The sequence below is a fragment of the Myotis brandtii genome, unplaced genomic scaffold, assembly GCF_000412655.1.
Source record: "Myotis brandtii unplaced genomic scaffold, ASM41265v1 scaffold1036, whole genome shotgun sequence".
In the NCBI taxonomy this organism is placed as follows: domain Eukaryota; kingdom Metazoa; phylum Chordata; class Mammalia; order Chiroptera; family Vespertilionidae; genus Myotis; species Myotis brandtii.
Window position 1 is genome coordinate 337,972 of NW_005353477.1, and position 19,315 is coordinate 357,286.

The 19,315-nt window shown below is 32.0% G+C and overlaps 1 protein-coding gene across 2 annotated transcripts in view; it reads right to left on the reverse strand.

The window, feature by feature from the left end:
• Positions 1–19,315, reverse strand: part of TOP2B (topoisomerase (DNA) II beta) — a 45,132-nt gene that overhangs the window by 14,805 nt on the left and 11,012 nt on the right. For both annotated transcript variants that reach the window (XM_014537552.1, XM_014537559.1), the window contains exons 7-26: positions 18,359–18,532; positions 16,825–16,926; positions 16,603–16,740; positions 14,817–14,955; positions 14,333–14,490; positions 14,080–14,205; positions 13,223–13,333; positions 13,036–13,141; positions 11,429–11,538; positions 11,005–11,097; positions 10,799–10,913; positions 9,045–9,166; positions 8,695–8,843; positions 7,919–8,150; positions 6,089–6,223; positions 4,784–4,984; positions 3,575–3,770; positions 3,339–3,430; positions 312–467; positions 75–158 (exon numbers count right to left, since the gene is read on the reverse strand). In XM_014537552.1, the coding sequence (XP_014393038.1) occupies positions 75–158; positions 312–467; positions 3,339–3,430; positions 3,575–3,770; positions 4,784–4,984; positions 6,089–6,223; positions 7,919–8,150; positions 8,695–8,843; positions 9,045–9,166; positions 10,799–10,913; positions 11,005–11,097; positions 11,429–11,538; positions 13,036–13,141; positions 13,223–13,333; positions 14,080–14,205; positions 14,333–14,490; positions 14,817–14,955; positions 16,603–16,740; positions 16,825–16,926; positions 18,359–18,532 (2,739 nt within the window). The remainder of the gene's footprint in view (positions 1–74; positions 159–311; positions 468–3,338; positions 3,431–3,574; positions 3,771–4,783; positions 4,985–6,088; positions 6,224–7,918; positions 8,151–8,694; positions 8,844–9,044; positions 9,167–10,798; positions 10,914–11,004; positions 11,098–11,428; positions 11,539–13,035; positions 13,142–13,222; positions 13,334–14,079; positions 14,206–14,332; positions 14,491–14,816; positions 14,956–16,602; positions 16,741–16,824; positions 16,927–18,358; positions 18,533–19,315) is intronic.

Here is a 19,315-nt window from a genome sequence, read left to right on the forward strand (position 1 = left end):
AGGACGTCCGAGGATGTCTGATCTAATTAGCATATTACGCTGTTATTATTATAGATACTAGGGATTTAACCTACATCCAGTTCTTCAACAAATGCTGCTAAATCTTCTTTCCAAAGATCTGAAGGAGATTTTCTTTTAAGATCATTGACCTCTCGCCCCTATGATAAAAAAAGTAATATGATTTTAAACATCCGATAATAGAAAAAAATGTATAAACGGTAAATCAAAATACTTCTTTTTGAAAAAAGAAAAACAAAGCTATGGATAGCACTGAAATAGTTTCAAATTATTTAACCCACAAAAGTTCATACTTTTGAATCTCTCTGTTTAATCAGTTCTTCAACTTTTTCTTTAGTAAGAGACCACAGAGACATATTTAAAATATAATTAAAATCAGGGCCTGAAGGAGTTCCTGAATCAGAGGAACTATCATCATGCTGGTTTTGTGTTTCTTCCTCTTCTGTTGCCTGTAAAAAATAATAAACTTTGTATTAAAGTCCTGTATAGCATCAAATCATTGTTGAATTTTATCGAATATGGATTTTAAAATTCCATTAATGCTATATTCTTAGTGCTACATCTTCAGTTAGTGGAGTTATTTTAGATTATCTGCAAAATTACCTAAAAATATTTTTCCTATAAAAAGCTTAAATGTTCTAAAAATGTATAATAAAGTCTTCAAAAGGAGTGGTATATTCAGTCCCTATTCATCCAGGAATGTGATAAAAAATTAACTGTATTGCCCAGGCACTATAATTCACAAAATGAGAAGACACAAAATTAATAGAGTGGAACTAAAGTTTTATCACTGCATCTTGTCAAATTTTTATATCAGTGAGTGAATGAACAATTTGAAACCCAAAATAAATGTCACTTGTGAAAAATGTTTTACAGTTATACTAAATATGCTAAGGTACAGTCAACTCTCTAAGGATGAATTCTTTATAAAAATTCTCTAAGCAAAACTAATCATGTAAGGACTAAGAAAATTCACTTAAGAATTTAAGAGCTGTTGAGTAAGAGTCTGAATTATGAGGGCTATTCTAAAGTTTGACTCATAAGGTCTTTTTCACAAGAAAGGATTGCAATAAAAAATCCTCATGCTAATACCAAATTTCAAAATGCAATGAATTTAATAGAAATTGTAGGTGACATTACCTTTAAATCTTTTTAAATAATAACAGCCATTACATAAAACTGCATCTAAATTGTTTAAGGCACTCAGATAACTAAAAATGACTGAGTTAACCATGACATTCCATTAAACAAAAAAGTTCACTTTTGGTAACCAAAAGAGAAAAAAAAATTTTACAATTTAATTTAAAATGTTCAGTAAAATAATGCATATAAACGAAGTCAAGTTTAAGTAAGTATACTTTAGAAACAAAAGGGTAAAAGTAAAAAATTGCAAAGCAAGAGGCCGCATTACATAAACAAACTGTAAAATTATGCAACAGCAGCCAAATAAGGAATACTGTTGTTCGGCTGATAGATCATTAATAGATACCTAGATAACTTGTGATAAGTTTTTAAAAAGTTCATCATGAAACAGTGTGCTGCTATGGAATATTTAGGTTGTTACACTACTAAAAAATACTATTAGAGTGTCATAAAATCCTGCTTAGACCCACACTTTACAAGTATATTTGCTCTAGGTTTTTATGACACTGGAGTATTATTTATTAGTGAGCACTCTAAAATATGTTTATCTATCATTGTTAACATGAAGGTGACTAAGGATACTTTCAGAAATAAAAATATAAACTTTTCAAGGTTCAATGACCAAATTCTACTATGATTTTGAAGAAAAAAAAACCAAAATACTATAATCTTCTAATTATCTGTTTTATAATTCTCTCTTCTCCAAATTCTACACAATAGGACAGGCTTTTAAGGGTGCTTCTTTTGTTACTTGAACCCACAAATGGAACCCACAAAATGAACCCATGACCAAGATGCTGAGCAAATTCTGATGGTGGCAATGAATCATTAAAACCAAGTACTAGGTTTTATCTATGAAGTCTATTTCCAACAGAAGGGCATTCTCAAACTCTAAACACATATCTTTTAAAACTAAGCATTAAATTCATTAGCTCACTAGTTGATTTTTTTTTATGACAAAAATTAAACTAACAGTGATACAGAAGGGCAAATTAGTATATAAACTATAATTTGGGGGTTACGAATGCAATAAAACACATTGAAAGAAAAGCAAATGCTTGTTAGGTTATCTTAATTCTGAATGCTCCCCATCTTATCCTACCCCCTTTTCCTCAAATGATAAATAAGCCTATTATCTTACTATGATTTGCAAAATATATAATTTATTCAAATTTTTCTCATTCTAATATATAGCATTCTATTAACTGTTCAAAATTGAAAAAAGCTATAATAATGTAAATGAAAGCAGCATTTCAATACAGATTGATGAAAAATCTGAAAAACATTATGGTTGAGAACTCATAAGTATAGGGAAGTTTAAAGTTTCAGTTCAAGTTACGTCACATAATCATAACTGTATTTTAAAGATGCTAACACAGTATCATATGTACACAATAGTTTAATTAAGTATCAAAAATTAATCATTTCCAATTTTCTTCCTTTAGTACACTTGTGTTCTCAATCACAATGTTGTATTGCCTTTCTAAAATTTTCCTTTAATTATGCACGACAGCAAGAAACTAATTCTTGAGAGGAATCTCAAAGTTCAATATTCCATTCACTGAACTAATATTAGTACTTTATGATCTAAAATGGACAATTTAATTAAAACATCAGACTTTTAATCTCAAGTTCCAGGGTTTAAATCTCCAGCCAAAGATCTAAGCACAGGACAGAATACAGATGGTGCTCGATAAATACTATAAGATCGAACATTTTGTCTCTACTCTTCCCAGAAAAAACTGAAACCAGATCAAGTGAATGGTGACTGGATTACGATGCTGTGACCAGAGAATGACCAATGTAAACTTATTTATGTACTACCAGTATAGTTCCCAGATAATATGCATGCAGCTCACAAAAACCACCACCATAACTGACACCCTTTAATGGCAGGCTCAGAAAAAAGGCCAAGGAGACTGAGCTACCTTCTCACACCTGGAGTCATTTCTCCAGGCCCTGGTTGAGTCACACTGGCCAAGTGCTTTGTGGTGGGTGTGCACTGCAAATTCCTGTACTGTATCTGTTCTGTGGATAAACAGAAGACTTCAGTCTCCAGACAGACAACTTAACACCTTAAGCAGTACTAAATTTAAATTTTAAGGGTTGGGTTTTTTGTTTGTTTTGGAAGTTGCTTTTAAAAGCTTCTCTGAATGTCTTGTTCTGCAAATGATTACCTTTTCTTGTGCTTCTTTCCAGGCTTTCACTGGGTCAGATTCATAACCTCTCTGGACTAACATTTGAATCAAATCTTTCTTTGACCTATTCTCTATGTGAGGGAAAAATAAAGTTAGGATCAAGAAAAGAGATTCAATTTGTATTTGTTTATATTCTACTGATAAAAATGTCTTCTATTTAATAAAGATTTTTTCCATTTTAACTAATGTTTAAATTTTTAAAAGTTGTGTCTTACCTATAGTAATTTTCCCTTGTATCTTCTCTAAAATGAAACGAGCTTGATTGTTAAGCTTTGTAGATTCTGCTCCCAACATCCCTACAAGCCACTCCTTACGTAAACCATAATAACTTAATCGTAAATCAAAGAATTCTTTCAAAATGTCTTGCACAGTTTCATATTTCTTCAGACATCCCATATGATCAAAGAGTACCTAATAAGCAAAACACAAAATTTTTGAAGATTACATAAATCTGTACTGGTATTTTTAACTTATGTGACATCTACAGTATTTAAAATAATAATACACTTATTTAAACACACACTACCCCTAAAAGCCAAAACTACTAAGTACATTTCTATAAATATTCCTTTAGTGACTCTAAGAAACTGATGAACTCAATTCTCAAAACTGTGAAAATATTTTAAATAAAAATAATTTTGAAAGATAAATATAGGTTCTTTAAAAAGGTTCTTACTTAATGTGGCTATAAAACCACCTAAGAAAAAAATGTTTCCAACTAAAAATAAACATATTCTATCTCTAACTTTAAAATTTTTAAATCTACAAGTTCTCTCTCCTATATACTCAATGCATGTGCCTCTTTGTTTTTATAATTGTGCTATAATTCACCCAAACTTCAATGTGTTTTTTTTGAAATTTTATTTCTTCTCTAGCCTTTTACTTCTTTTTTCCGTCAGCTTTTCTTGACATTTTTTATGGTACTCTTTCTCAGACACTGTACAATTGCTGTATTTTTCTTTTACTCTTCTTTAAATCTAAAAGCTAATGGGAATGGATGGGGATGGAACAAGGGTAATCATACATATTAACTTCCTATCTTCCTCTACAACTATATATAAACACAAATACACAAGTTTAATAGGGCAGATTGGAGTTATGAGGAGATAAGAACTTCATAATTAAAATGCTAATGGGACAGGTATAAGGCAGATGAAAAGCCTGCAACAATCACTCTCATAACTAACTTTTAGTCAGTATGTGCATCCTGAATGTTCAAGCACAGATGCACAAATGCACAGTTGGGATTAAGAGTAGTAGATAACAGTAGAGGAAAATAAATAAATGTACAAAAAATGTATGGGGGGAGAAGAGGGAACTGTATTCAGAGTTAACTATAGCCACTCCCATCATGAAACCAATTACAAAAATCCAACATATGGCATGCAAGAAAAGTTAAATTAATAGCAAATCTTAATAATTACCATGGAATTACAAGTAAGAGTAGTTTGAAGTTTAAAAACTTTGTGCAATCCAGCAGCTTCTGCTTGTGCTAGTTTCTCTTCAGTCATTTTCACCACAAATTTCACAGTTGTATCAGTATGATATTCTTTATAATCAGAAATTAATGCTGGTGTTTTATCTGTTCCATTTAGCATAGGTTCTAAAACCTGTTCTTTGTATACCTATAAAAAATTTAACAATAAGTAATGCTTTTCATGACACACTCATGTTCTCATACCATAAGACATGCAATTTTTAAACAATTATCAGTTCCTGTGGGGGGTCGGGGGGAGGCAAACCTCCATCACTGTCATCTCATGCCCAGTCACTATAGGAGACAGTATATGGTCATCTCAATAGTGAAAGAAGATATGCAAGATAATGGTTCTGATCTGCTAATACTCCACAGGGCAAGGGAAAGGCTGAGGGTATAAAGACAATGAGGGAACTGTATTCAGAGTTAACTATATCAACTGGAACTGACAAGAGATGATATGCATACCTTTAGATTTATAACAGTTGATACTGACATGAATACTGGCCATATTTATAAGGGTTCAAAACTATTTCTTGCCGAAACCGGTTTGGCTCAGTGGATAGAGCGTCGGCCTGTGGACTGAAGGGTCCCAGGTTCGATTCCGGTCAAGGGCATGTACCTGGGTTGCGGACACATCCCCAGTGGGAGATGTGCAGGAGGCAGGTGATCGATGTTTCTCTCTCATCGATGTTTCTAACTCTCTATCTCTCTCCCTTCCTCTGTAAAAAATCAATAAAATATATATAAAAAAAAAACTATTTCTTACATACTCTTCTAGTCATTTCAAGATAGACAAATAGTCTCTTTAAAGGGTAGCTTAAGCCTAGCTTTCCTAGTGGTTGAGCTTGGACCTATGAACCAGGAGGTCGTGGTTCGATTCCCGGTCAGGGCATATGCCTGGGTTGCAGGCTTGATCCCCATTGTAGGGCATGCGGGAGGCAGCCAATCAATGACTCTTTCTCCTCATTGATGTTTCTAGCTCTCTGTCCCTCTCCCTTCCTCTCTGAAATCAATAAAAATATTTTTTAAAAATCTAAATGTTGAATAACTTAAGCTAAGTTAAAAAACTTTAAAATTACATTTAAATATTCAAAGCACAAATTCAATAGAATGGTTCAGAAATGTATACAGGAATTTTAAAACACTATACAGACTTAGGGCAAACAAAGATGGAATCATGCATATTCTTACCAGAAAGAACTACTTAATGCAATCCCTCTTTACAGACAGCTCACATACTTATACTAACCTGTGTCCAAGTCCTAACTGGAAGCTCTGTAATCTCTACTGTGTTTCTATCCACCACAAAAATTTCACCACTGACTGCATATTGGTTCTGACCAAGTTCTTGGATGGTTCCTTTAAAGTTTTTGTAGTTTGGAAGCTGCAGAGAAAAATAAAAATAACTTAAAGCTTTGACTTCTGTCCTATGTGCCAATACTACATTTGAATGCTTCTAAGTCTGTGGTCTACTGCTACTGACAGATAAACATGACTGAAACTCAATTCCTCACCCTCCATAGTCCCTCTCCAAATTTAAAAAAAAAAAACCACTCAGTCTTGAATTCACAGCTTCTGTTAAAATAATCTATTCCCCAATTGCAAAACCTTAGAATCATCTTTCTTAGTCTTCCTAGAATAGTACTTTTTATCCCCTAGCTTATTGTCTCCACACCTCCTTTCCCCCTAGATTAATAACCCTTTCATTTCCAACTGCTTGGACATTATTTTGAAAGCCTTCCAGTCTTTACCCAATCTAACACTCTACCATTCCTCCAGTGATTTGCCTTCCAGAGCACTACTCTTCTTCCACATTTTGCTTGAATATTTTGAATATTCTTACTTTCACTCACTCTATCCAGCACCCCTAACACATATTAAGCTCCACACACCCCATTCATTTATATAAATGTTACTCATCTTTCTCAATTACAAGTGCTCTCTCTCCCTCTCTTTTAAAATTCATATTTGTTATATCACTGAGAAGTTGGGCATGTGGCACAGGACATTTCTTCTGGCACAATGAGCAACTATCTTTTGTCCCTGCAAACTTCATGCCCCAAAGTCTTGTGTTGACAACAGATTATCTTTTTGAAGACAGAGATCACAATTTTTTCTCTCACCACTTAGCACATTATCTCAAAGATCGATAAATTGGTGGATAGATAGAAACAGATCGGTAAATAAATAGATATATTAGGTACACAAGAAGCACTGGTCAAATACATGGACTAAAATACCCTAAAATGTATCTAAAAGGATGAAAATAAACGCTATAATCATAAAGTAGTTTGATGGCTTCTGTTATAAATATTTTTGGTAATATAAAGTATTTAAGGGGGAAAACATTTTGGGTAAACCTGAGTAATCATACACATAATCTAATTTTTGTTTTCTTTTAAAATACAAAAATGAAATAAAACTTGGCGAGAAATACATTAAAATATTAAGTTTGTTTCTACATGGTGGGTTTATTAAGTACATTTCCCTCTTTGCTTATTTATATTTTCTACAATGAGCACTACCATTTTGTAAGAAAAATACAAAATAACCTTTACTTAAGTATCATGAGAAAAAGAAAATTTCCAGATGATTTTAAATCATGTGGAATAGTGATAGACACTTTCTTGAGAGGTTTCTCTTGAGTGGTGTTTTGGGGAAGAACTAAACACAGTGAATGGTATAAGAGCAAAATTAAAAAATATCAGGGGCACATTAAAATATATACAATGTGTTGTTAAGCATGGGTCAGTAGTTTGGAAATATATGCTAAAGTTACATAACTTTGTCATAAAAACATTATTCTCTATATACTTTATATATGAAAGCCTGAAATACTAAGTATTTGTATATTTCAATAAGTGTTTCCCCATAAGCCTTATCTCTAGGTCCGGGCTTTTTCCAGCTTGTATCTTTTACAATAAGCACATATCAAATTGTATACTAATAAAGTAGTTATTGTCTATAATATGTTCTAAAATAAAAATGGTTCCATTACTTTTTTTAAATGACTGGACTTTGGTAGTTTACACGTTGTTTTTTAAATAAACAATATAAACAACAAATTCTAAATAATTACCATGGGATGAGGATCCAAGCCATCTAGCATTCTTCTGACATTGTTTACAATTTCCCTAGCATCGTAGTTGGGTAGTTTACAAGCCCATCCAGTACCAATGCCCTCAGCACCATTTATTAAAACCATAGGAATTATGGGAATATACCACTCAGGCTCTACCCGTTGATTGTCATCATAAAGGAACTTAAGCAGGTTGTCATCTACAATAGGAAAAAGCCGTCTTGCTAAAGAGCTAATAAAAGAGAAAAAATATATGGAAAAAATGTCATGGTTTTTGGAAATAAAATTGTATACATAATTAAAAACTACATTTCAAAAAAATTTTTTTAAAGAGTACATTTTAAAAATTTTGATTACATGTGCTTCACAGTAAAACTGACCTAGCCTTATTACCAAATATATTTCTCTGAGGCATAAAGCTACAATAAGATAACCCAATTTTACTTCCATACTTACCTACCTAAATTCTTAGTATTGATAAATAACTTTTTAAGAATTTCCTCTTACTCTGTCTAAATCACAAAACCCATCTTCAGCCTAAAAAGTGAAGTTTTGGGTCAGAAAAATCCTTACATTCATTGAGACTGGTTTCACCAATAATTCATAAAAATTTATATCAACAAACTTCCTTCTATTTACTATCAAATAATTTAAAATATTTAACCTCAACAGAATCCCCATTGATACTTCTCCATAGTTACAATTCTATTAACCATTTAGTTAGTTCCAATAAACTTCAAATAGAACTTGATACCATTATATCAGCAAACTGTTACCTTAACATTGTGAAAATGTAACGAGGGCTTGCAGCATCTTTGCCACCATGTAGCCGAGTTCCAAACTGACCAATAGGCTGAAGCAAGTTAATGTTGTTACTTCCCACAAAGTTCTGAGCCAAATTCACAATAGTCATCATCAATGCTTGCTACAGAATAGAAACAGAACATAATATTAATATTCTAAACTTTAATTCACTGTAGGTATTCCCTAATTTTTATTAAAATCCAAACTCAATTCTTTTACATTTTCAAAGACCTTCTAAAAGAAAAAATACTTCATTATGCTTCATTGTCATTCTTCATGTCTGTAAGCATAGTTCTCAATTGATTCCAAATTTAATTCTTACTTCTCCATGATGATAAGCAGACATCTCAGCAACAGATCCAGCCAACTGGGCAACTTTTACTTCACGTTTGTCATTCCTTTTGAAACAGGTAAATAAAACTTTTCGTTGGCCTGGTTTAAAGCCTATTTAAAAAAATAATAATCCTCTTTTAAAAATATTACCGAAAATATAGTTGTAATGTTTCTTTTAGTGACAAAAATGTCCTATATATTCAAGAAAGAAAAGATATAGTTTGTTTTTGAAAAATTACTGACTAAAAATAATTGAGATTCTATAACAAAGTGGAGTATAAACTAACATGTTTTGATATCATTTCAATCTATTCCAAAAATGAAGTACCAATTGAAAGACCACCTTTTGGTCTTAAACTGCTCAGTAGCACTAAGCTTCTTTCATAGGAAATGCCAAACACCCACATATCCAAAATGGCAGTTGTAATTAAAGGAGCAGCAAACCATCAATAAGTGTGAAACTATTATTCGAGTATCCCAAATCAGGATAGCCCTTACAAATGAGAGATGTATGTGGTAGTTAAGAATGCAGGGTTTTGAATCTTACTAATCTGAATACTCTTCTTAACTAGGCCATTTATCATGTGCCTTTGCACAAATTACTAAACCAGTAAGCTCAGTGTCCTCATCAGTGTAATAGAAATAATTACCTTCCTAATAGGGTGATCATAAGGATTACATTGAGATAATGCAAGCAAAGCACTCTGCTTCCTTATCATTCTTCTTGTTCTAGACCAATGAGCACAGTAACAAATTTTCAGTATATGCTAGCTATCGTCATCATCATCGTGGGCACAAAACATTGTAGAAACAAGAGGATGATAAACATGGTCCCTTTCCTTCAGAATTTTATAATCTAATTGAGAAGGCAAAATTAACACAAATAAAATAACAGGCACAAAATTACTGACACAGTTTAGGCATCTGAGACCAGTTTAGACTAAAATTGTTAGGGAAGGTGTCATAGAAGGGATATAACTTAAAGCTAGAACTAGATGGACAGGTACAATCATCTGCTATTAGTTGAAAAACCAAGGAACACGAAGATCAACTAACTTGCTAGAAGTTATAAAATGAAAATTAAAAAGTGCTAGATAGAAGACCAAAATGTGCCGAAACCGGTTTGGCTCAGTGGATGGAGCATCGGCCTGCGGACTGAAGGGTCCCAGGTTCGATTCCGGTCAAGGGCATTTACCTGGGTTGCGGGCACATCCCCAGTGGGAGATGTGCAGGAAGCAGCTGATCGATGTTTCTCTCTCATCAATGTTTCTAACTCTCTATCTCTCTCCCTTCCTCTCTGTAAAAAATCAATAAAATATATATTTAAAAAAAAAAAAAGAAGACCAAAATATGCTCTAATCACAAGGTAGTTTATAAACTTTTATTTTGTTAAGTAAAATAAGTTAAAGTATTGAACTCTAAAGGTGTTTTTAAAATTTAGTCTCTGATAAATATTTTAGAACTTATCAAAATCCCATTTTACTATTTATTTTAGGAAGTCTGCAATCAACTTGGGTCAAGGGCTTTTAAAATTTGCCGTAAGTTAATTCTCCTGAAAAAATTCAAAAAGGGTTTTAAAAGATTCAAATTAAGAAATATAAAATATTTCAGTCCTACGAAAATATTTCTAAAACAATTTATGGATTTTAAGATTTATTATTGAGATGACTTAAAGCATATGAAATTAAGTTATACTCAATAATGTACAAAAATGAGAAAAAATTTGAAATGACAGCTACTTACCATCAACAAGAGATGGTATAGACCTTTCATTGTCTGAGTTTGAGAAGAGAATCAATTCTTTGTTGATGAAATCATTGTATGTCAAATGCTTTGTTGCTGTGCCATATAAAAATTGCTAAGAAAAAAGTTATATAGCAATATTATCATTATGACTATATCAGTTTTAGTCTCTTTCTTCCCCCAGATCACCACTCCGTATGACTAACCTCTGGTAATCCATGTAACCTACGCTGTCTCCGATCTTCCATAAAATTTGTTAACCATTCTTTTCTGTCATCAATCTTCTTTTTACTGAATGCCTGAAAGATTCCAGGAAATTATTTCACATATTACAAAATAATTTCATTATAAAATTAAAAGTTATAAAGGCAAAAAACATTAATTTCTGGGAAATTTGGTTTTTCCAATATGCTTTTAATCAAAAATATACTTGAACAGAGGTTTTTCAATGAAAGAACTATGAAAACAGGGCATAATCAGGGGCATAGGTGCGAGAAAAACACTAAAATTGACGAGTTTGGGCTTTAGAATTCAAAAGAGACTGTTTGTAGAAAACCCAGACTGTGAAGAAACGTATAGGAGGTAGGGGGATGGATATGAGAACAGACTTTTTAAAATTTGCTTTATTACCAACGTAATGGCAGCATCATCCTCAGGCCCAGCATATCTAAACAAGATGCGGTGCCTTTCCATATCAGCAAAATATTCCTTTGCTTCTTTAGCTGTACTGGTACCCAACCCTGCACAATTTAAAAAATAAAAATGAAAATAAGCGAGACAAAGACAAATACTGTATAATATCACTTAAATGTGGAAACCAAAAAAGTAGAACTCAAAGAGAGAAGAGATGGTGGTTCTTAGAGGCTTGGGAAGTGGGGAAAAGTGAAATGTCTATCAAAGAATACAAACTTGCAGTTATAAGATGTTAAGTTCTGGGGATCTAATGAACATCATGGTGCCTATTATTAACTAGAGGTCCAGTGCACAAAATTCGTGCACGGGTAGGGTCCCTAGGCCTGGCTGGCGATCAGGGCTGATTGGGGCCTTCCTTCCCCCAGCTGCTGGCTGCCAGCCAGGGCCTTCCTTCATTCCATGCCACCCCCTGGTGGTCAGCGCACATCATGGTGAGCGGTTGAACTCCTGGTCAGTTGAACTCCCGAGGGGACAATTTGCATATTAACCTTTTATTATATAGGATATTGCTATACTGTATACTTGAAAATTGCTGAGAGTAGATGTTAAATGTCCTAAAAAAAGAAGGGTAACTATGTGAGGTGATGGATATGTATAAGTATATCAACTCATCATGTTGTACACCTTAAATACATAAATTTTTATTTGTCAGTTATATCTCAAAAAAGCTGAAAAATATTTTAAATGAATCATGAACATCAATGGTTATTTAAAACCATTATGTGAAAAGGTGATGGATCAAACTGGCAACACCTGGACCAACTGATTAATTTTTGTGGAAAAAGAAAGACAAACCATATATTACATGCCCCCTAACATAAGTATACAACACCACCTATTAAATTTTTTGCTACATAAATCTAATCTTCATCTGATCAAGCCTCCAATGTATTACCAGTTATCATAGAATAAGGGGCAGAGGAACATGCTACATATTTAAGGAAACTATAGGAATGCTCAGCAAAATACAGAATGTAAAATTTATACAGGACAAAAAAATCCAACTTTTTGAACAAATAAATTACAAGAAAAAATATAAAAAGAGAAACAATATACTAAGATTTTAGAAACTTATCAACCAGACGTAATGTGTGAACCTTGTTTGGACACTGACTCAAAAAATAAAACAAAACATTATAAACATTTGTAATACAAGCAGGAGAATTTTAACACTGACTATTTTAAGTTATTAAAAAAAGATATGAAAATGGTATTAAGGACTTTTAAAAAAACTCTTTAAGTGATACATATTAAAGTATTATAGGATAATATCTGGAAATTATTCCAAACTAATAGGATGGCAATGAGAAGAGTTTAGATAAAACAAGATTGACCATGAAATGGTGATTGTTGAAGTACATAGGAAGTCCATTATACTATTCTTTATACTTTATAAAATTTTCCTTAACAATTATTTAAAAATCAGCAACAGCTAATTTTAAAGTCTAAAAGAGACAAACTTTCAAAATATTTTATAACACTTTAATAATATATATTTATGTCACTAGTTATTTTAAATTTTTTAAATATTTTAAAATACAAACCTTTGTAGTATTTTATTTTCCAGGCTTTCTGGTTTTCTATATGTTTTTTCCACTCATCAAATTCAGGAATACTGTAGAAGGAAAGTTCTTGCTTATTTTTGCTTGCCTTAAATTAATAAAAAAAAAAATTAGTTTTTCTGCTACCCTTTAAGCAAACAGTATAAAAACATATTAATGTAAGTAGTACCTTTACAATTGGAGTAATGAACTCTTCAAGAAAACCATGCTTCAGAAGTGATGGCCAATTGTGGTGAATGAAATTAATAAGCAGGCCTTTTATGTGAGAACCATCTTGATCCTAAATAAATATTAGTAAAGAGAGCTATAATAGTTTTATGAAATATAATTACTTATATAATCAAATTTTTAAATATCTGAATGCAGCAAAGAAGCAAAATTCCATTGAAATAGTTTAACCAGATTTCACTAAAAGACTGATTTAAGAATGGAAATAGAATAAACATGGTTATAATGCAACTTCACTAGGCAATGTCCATGGAGAACAGATATTCACAAGTCTTCTTTTGACATAAAAACTATTTAACACTATAAGCAGCTTTTTTTGTTGAAGATTTTTCTCTACAAATGCTTTTCATTAGAGGACATAAGAGAAAAGCAGTTGGATACATATGAATTTCATACTTTTCAATTTTCTAGTTCTTCCCCAGTTACTGCCATTTTACTATTCAATCCTCCTAGTCTTTGTGCATCAAAAATTACGCATCATATAGAAATATTAACCATTATCATATTTACTCTTTCATTTTCTTTCTAAGTACAGGTATGCTTCAACCCCTTAATACTACAGTGTGTTCTACTCTTCTCACATTTATTATATTTTAAAACATTTTTATAATAACTAACCAAAAAAATGGTTACTCATAAATTAGACAATGTAAAATGTGCTTCACACAAACAGTGCCTTCCCCGTTGATGTACAATCACTTTCACTTGTACTATCTTGGAGTAAGTCTCATAAAACAAACATTGAAAGGACAATCTGAAAAAGATGAGTTTTAAATATGTGGCAATTTTTAAACTAACCTGATCAGTCATAATCATAATCTTTCCATAACGTAAAGTTTTCAGAGATTCTGCATCATCATAACTTTTCTTGTATTGTAGACCAACTATTTTAATAATATTATTTATTTCTGCATTTTCCATGATCTGTACATAAAGAAAAGGAATTGAAAGTATTTTACATTTAAAAATTCAACAATTTTAGTAAAGTATGAAAATGTCATATATGTGTATGTGTCTATATATATATATACATATATATGCAAACATATACCTGTTTATGAGAAGCTTCCCGTACGTTAAGAATTTTTCCCCTGAGTGGAAAGACTCCATATCTGTCTCGCCCAATCACACCTAGTCCAGACACAGCCAGTGATTTCGCAGAGTCTCCCTCTGTTAGTATCAGTGTACACTCCAGGGAATGTTTGCCACCTAGAGAAATTTAGAAAGACATATACTCCACATTCCTTAATTTTACTAATGAGAAAAATGAAGCCAGAAAACTTAATAATCGCAATGATGATAGTGAAAGACTACAACAATCATCTTATTTTATGCTTAGAATAGTTTAAATGTTGTATACTTTATTGAATTCCTATCCCCTGAAAATCAGTAATATGTGGTGCATGTAGCAATTTTAATGAAGTGAAATTATACTCTGAACATAAAATCCTACTAACTGTATGTGGAAAATGAAAAATTTCTATAACTGGACAAATAAAAACTTAAATATATATATTTTTTAATCTAAATCTTACCAGCATCGTTTGCATCATCCAATTTAGGAATACCTTTGATTTTACTATACTTTACTGATGAACACTTCTTGTTCAGCTGAGTCTGAGCCTTAAATTTCACCCAGTTCAGGATACTTTCTACAATGCCACAATTAGAGGCCTAAAAATGAAAGCATAATGAATGATATACAAACAAGCCAGAAGTTCATACACTTACCTAAAATGAATGTAATACTTGTTACCCTATGCAGTTATAGGGAAAAACAGTAACAATGATAATTATTTGCACTAGTAAATTTTATTCTAACTACAGTAAAACTAACTCTGACAGTTACTATACTGAAATATAAAAGCATGAAGAAAAGATTTTACTAGATATGAAAAAATTATATTCTAATAAACTCCATGAGAAATATACATAGCTTTTCTCACAAGTTCATTTTTCTAAAATTAACACAGTTAAGCTAATCCACCCTTGAATTTACCAGCTTGTAATTTCTATTCACTGACATTTCTGATATCTGTCAATACAAAAATGTGAATCTTGAATTCACTATGACAAATAAAAAATATTAACATGAAGGAAACATTAGGATAAATTCAAGAACTTATGAATAGTTCTTATTCTTTAAAAAGTTTGATAATGAGCATTTCAACACTGTAAATAGTGTGTCACTCAGCAGTTAATCAACATGTGACCACATGTTTACCAAAAAGAAAATAAAGTGAAGCAGCTCCAAGTGGAGTTATTTTTCATCATCCTGGGTAGTTTGATTTTAGGTGTACAGAAGAGTTTTTTGGAATGTTTGAGATATAAAAGAGGTGAAGTATATTGCCAAATTTAAACTTAATCTCCCAAAAATGAAAAAGTAGAAAATCTAAAATCAAATCAGTTCAAAATGAGAACTTTTATGAGAGCACAAATTTGGGAAAGCATTAACATAAGGTCATTTGTATTCTGAATCGATTATGAACAGAATTAAAAGTACTATTTTCATAGGCCTTAAGCTATAATCTAAATTTGTTTTTGTTTGTGAGAACCTACCTTTAAAATTCTGATAATGGAATTTGATAAGTATGTTACCACTACCACACTTACTCCTCCACCAAATTATAAATTTCCAAAGAAGAGGAGCTATCGTTTATTCATCTTTACATTCCTAGTGCAAACATATTTAAAGGAACTTTATATATGTTTATTAATATGTTTTTGAGGGTACTGCTGAATAAGGGAACTGAGGCAAATCTTACTTATAAATAACAGATTATAAGAAGCTATTAGCAGTCGCAAATCTTGGTTATAAATCTAAGATTCATTATTTATTTGTATTCTCACCTTGTATCAGAAAGGTTAAAGCAGCCTAAATAATTATGTGCAAAGTAAAATAAAATTTTAAAATATGTAGAATATAAAAAATTCTGTTATACATATGTTATCACAATTTTAAAAAAAAACAACTACACAATGGTAAATATCTAAACATAAAGTTGAAATGAATAAAAAGATTGAAATCAGAAGTCCTAACAGGAACTGAACACCTATTGGGGGAATATCTGGCTTTATAATGACCAAAGCAAAGCTACAAACACAATTAATTAAAAGATTACCTATTTCAATTCTTGGCAAAATAACCAATTGTTTAACAAATAAAGTTTACCCTTTGAAGTTTGCAGAATTAAGTGTATTAGTTTGTAATATAAATATGCCTATATCTAGTTAATATAAGAAACTAATCACAAATAGAATAAAGAAAACTACTTAACTTTCAATAAAAACACACTGAAAAATAATACAAGTTTTACTCACTGCTTTGAAAAATTTTTCTGACAGTTGGCATTTGGACCCAAAACTTTTGGGTTGCAAAGTCATGTTTTCCTTAGTCTGAGAATCAAAAGTTGGGTTTTCGATAAGGCAATTAATAAAAACCCATATATGGTTTTTTACCTGTTGAAAACATACCAAAAAAATAAGTCAACATCAGAACTGGTATTATTTACTACTTCAACAGAATAGTACAGCATCACTTACTTGAAATGGTTTCACTGATACACCAGCTTTGTTCTTTTTCTTGACTACTTCAATCAGTTTACCAACAACTTGATCTACTACATAATCCACATGCCGTCCACCCTAAAATGAAAAAAAAAATACAAAATCTTCTATAGTAAGGTAGGAAAATACTTACGTATTCATTTTTTCTAAAATGAGTGTTTATCTTTACAACTTTGTGCAGTCAGTATTATTAAACCCATTTTCCAGAGTAGTAATATGAGTGTCAGAATAGCAGAGTTGGGATTTTAAAAATAAGGCCTCTTTGGCCATAGAATCAATTAGCCAATTTTATACAAATCAAAAACAATTTTTAAAAAAAATTGACATGGAAGTGAGAATGAATACTGGCATGAATACTGGGGGTGATAAATGACACAATAGTTAAACTTAGGGACTGTGGCAAGCATTACCAGTTGTCCATGCAATATCCATTTTCCCCTTTTACTTTATTGACAAATCCAAATTTGTTTTTAACTGGCAACATGCCCAATTACAAAGATTCTCCAATCTGGACTCCTTGCAGCTAGAGGTACCCACATGACACGGTTCTAGCCAAAGATGTTAGGAGAGGTCTACTGGATGGGGCTTCCAGAAAAACTATTCTGTTATACATATGTTATCACAATTTAAAAAGGGAGAAATTTAGTTGGCATATGCATTTTCCCAACCTAATTCTCTCTGCCTAGGACTTAGAAATGAGGCATGGAAGTGCAGCAGGCAACTTAAAAGGCATGAGGAAAAAAGCCATATGCTAAAGGTGGCAGGAAAGAAAGCCAGGGAAAGCACAGGTCCCTAATGACACTATGGAGTCATAGTACTGAATTAAGACTGCCTACCCCTGGTTCTTAGATAAGAGAGGAAAAGTAAAACTTTTACATGTTTACATTAGGTTTCTATTACATATAATAAAATGCAATCATAATGGATGCAGGATTTTTGTTGACTAGAGAAAGTGATAACTAGATTATTAAAAAATTGAACATTAAAAATGTTAAAACCTGAAGAAGAGTGACAAAGTGATAAAACAGTGCTTTAGATTATTCTAGGGATACATGTTTGCTTGTATTGCATAATAATACTTTATTCTGGTCATGGATAGATGCTTTTAAATGGGAAGAATTTCATTGATTTTTTAAATCAAAAAACCTAAAGAAGAGGGTTTAAACTCCATAGAATGACCATCCTAAACATACTCATCTCCTATTAGTCTTTCTTCTACATTTTAAACTCAGAACACAGAATAAGGAATTTATCATTGTAAATTTCATAAAATATAAATGTAGTCAACTTTAAACATTAATAGTATAAACTTATTTCTCAATGGATGTTAAATTATAAGACAGATATTTTACAGAAAATAAACTTTCATTTTCATAAGTCAATTTTGATTTCACCAAAGCAGATTTGGAGTGGTTTTTTTGCTGTTGTTGTTATTGATCTTGTTGTTTTTAATGAAGCATTGTTCTACCACTTACTTAGAAATAAAAGATAATTAACATACTATACTTACTTTTGTTGTTGCAATGCTATTTACAAAGCTTATTTGCTGGAATCCTTTTTCACTCAATGTAAGACAAACATCCCATCTTTCATTTGCAAGTTCATGAATAACTTTCAGGGCCACTCCAGTTTCATCCAATTTGTCTTTCACATAAAGATCTACATAACTGCGAAATCCATTTACCTATTAATTTGAAAAACAATAATAATAAACAATCTAATATTGGCAGCTCAAGTAGGTGAATGCCATCGGGTACTCTCAAACTTTCATTTCCCTTACTTCACAACAGCTTATGTGGCAGATCCAAACCTTCATGACTTTCCCCTATTCTACTCCTTGATCCCTATCCTCAAAAAAAGCAATTAATTCTCTATGTACTTGATAAAGAAAGGGTATGAATGAATAGCTGAACTGGTAAATTATTATAAAATCTTTCAAAAGTTTAAGTTTTTTAAAATAACAAAGTAGACTTCCACTTTGAGTTCAGACATGGAAGAGGGCTGGAAAAAAAGAAAAAGAATAAGCTTGTGCCCTTATAAAGAACTGGTCAGACAAACTGATATTTTATAAACCCTCAAAAAATTGAGGTCACAGACCATCTGGCCATCCGGAGCCTGAAGAGAGTTAGGAGTCTGTAGGAGACACAGAACCGAAACATTTGCTTAACTAGGGCAGAAGCTGCCTACTGTCATATAAGCCAGAAGGAACATTAAATCAGAAATTTTGACAAATTGCTATAGGACAAGTGTGGACTAGTATGTGTGTGTGAATCCCCTGAGGGCTATACTTATAAAGGGTTCCTACTCTTTTGCAGGCTTTTCCTCCAGGAAACCCCACAAATTCTCACAGGGAAGAGAGAATCTAAAAAAAAAAGTTCCCCCAATGGTGCTAGCTAGGGGAGGAAAACAGGAACCACTGGGAATTCCACCCAGACCATTTCCCTTACCAATAAAACCTTAATTTGCC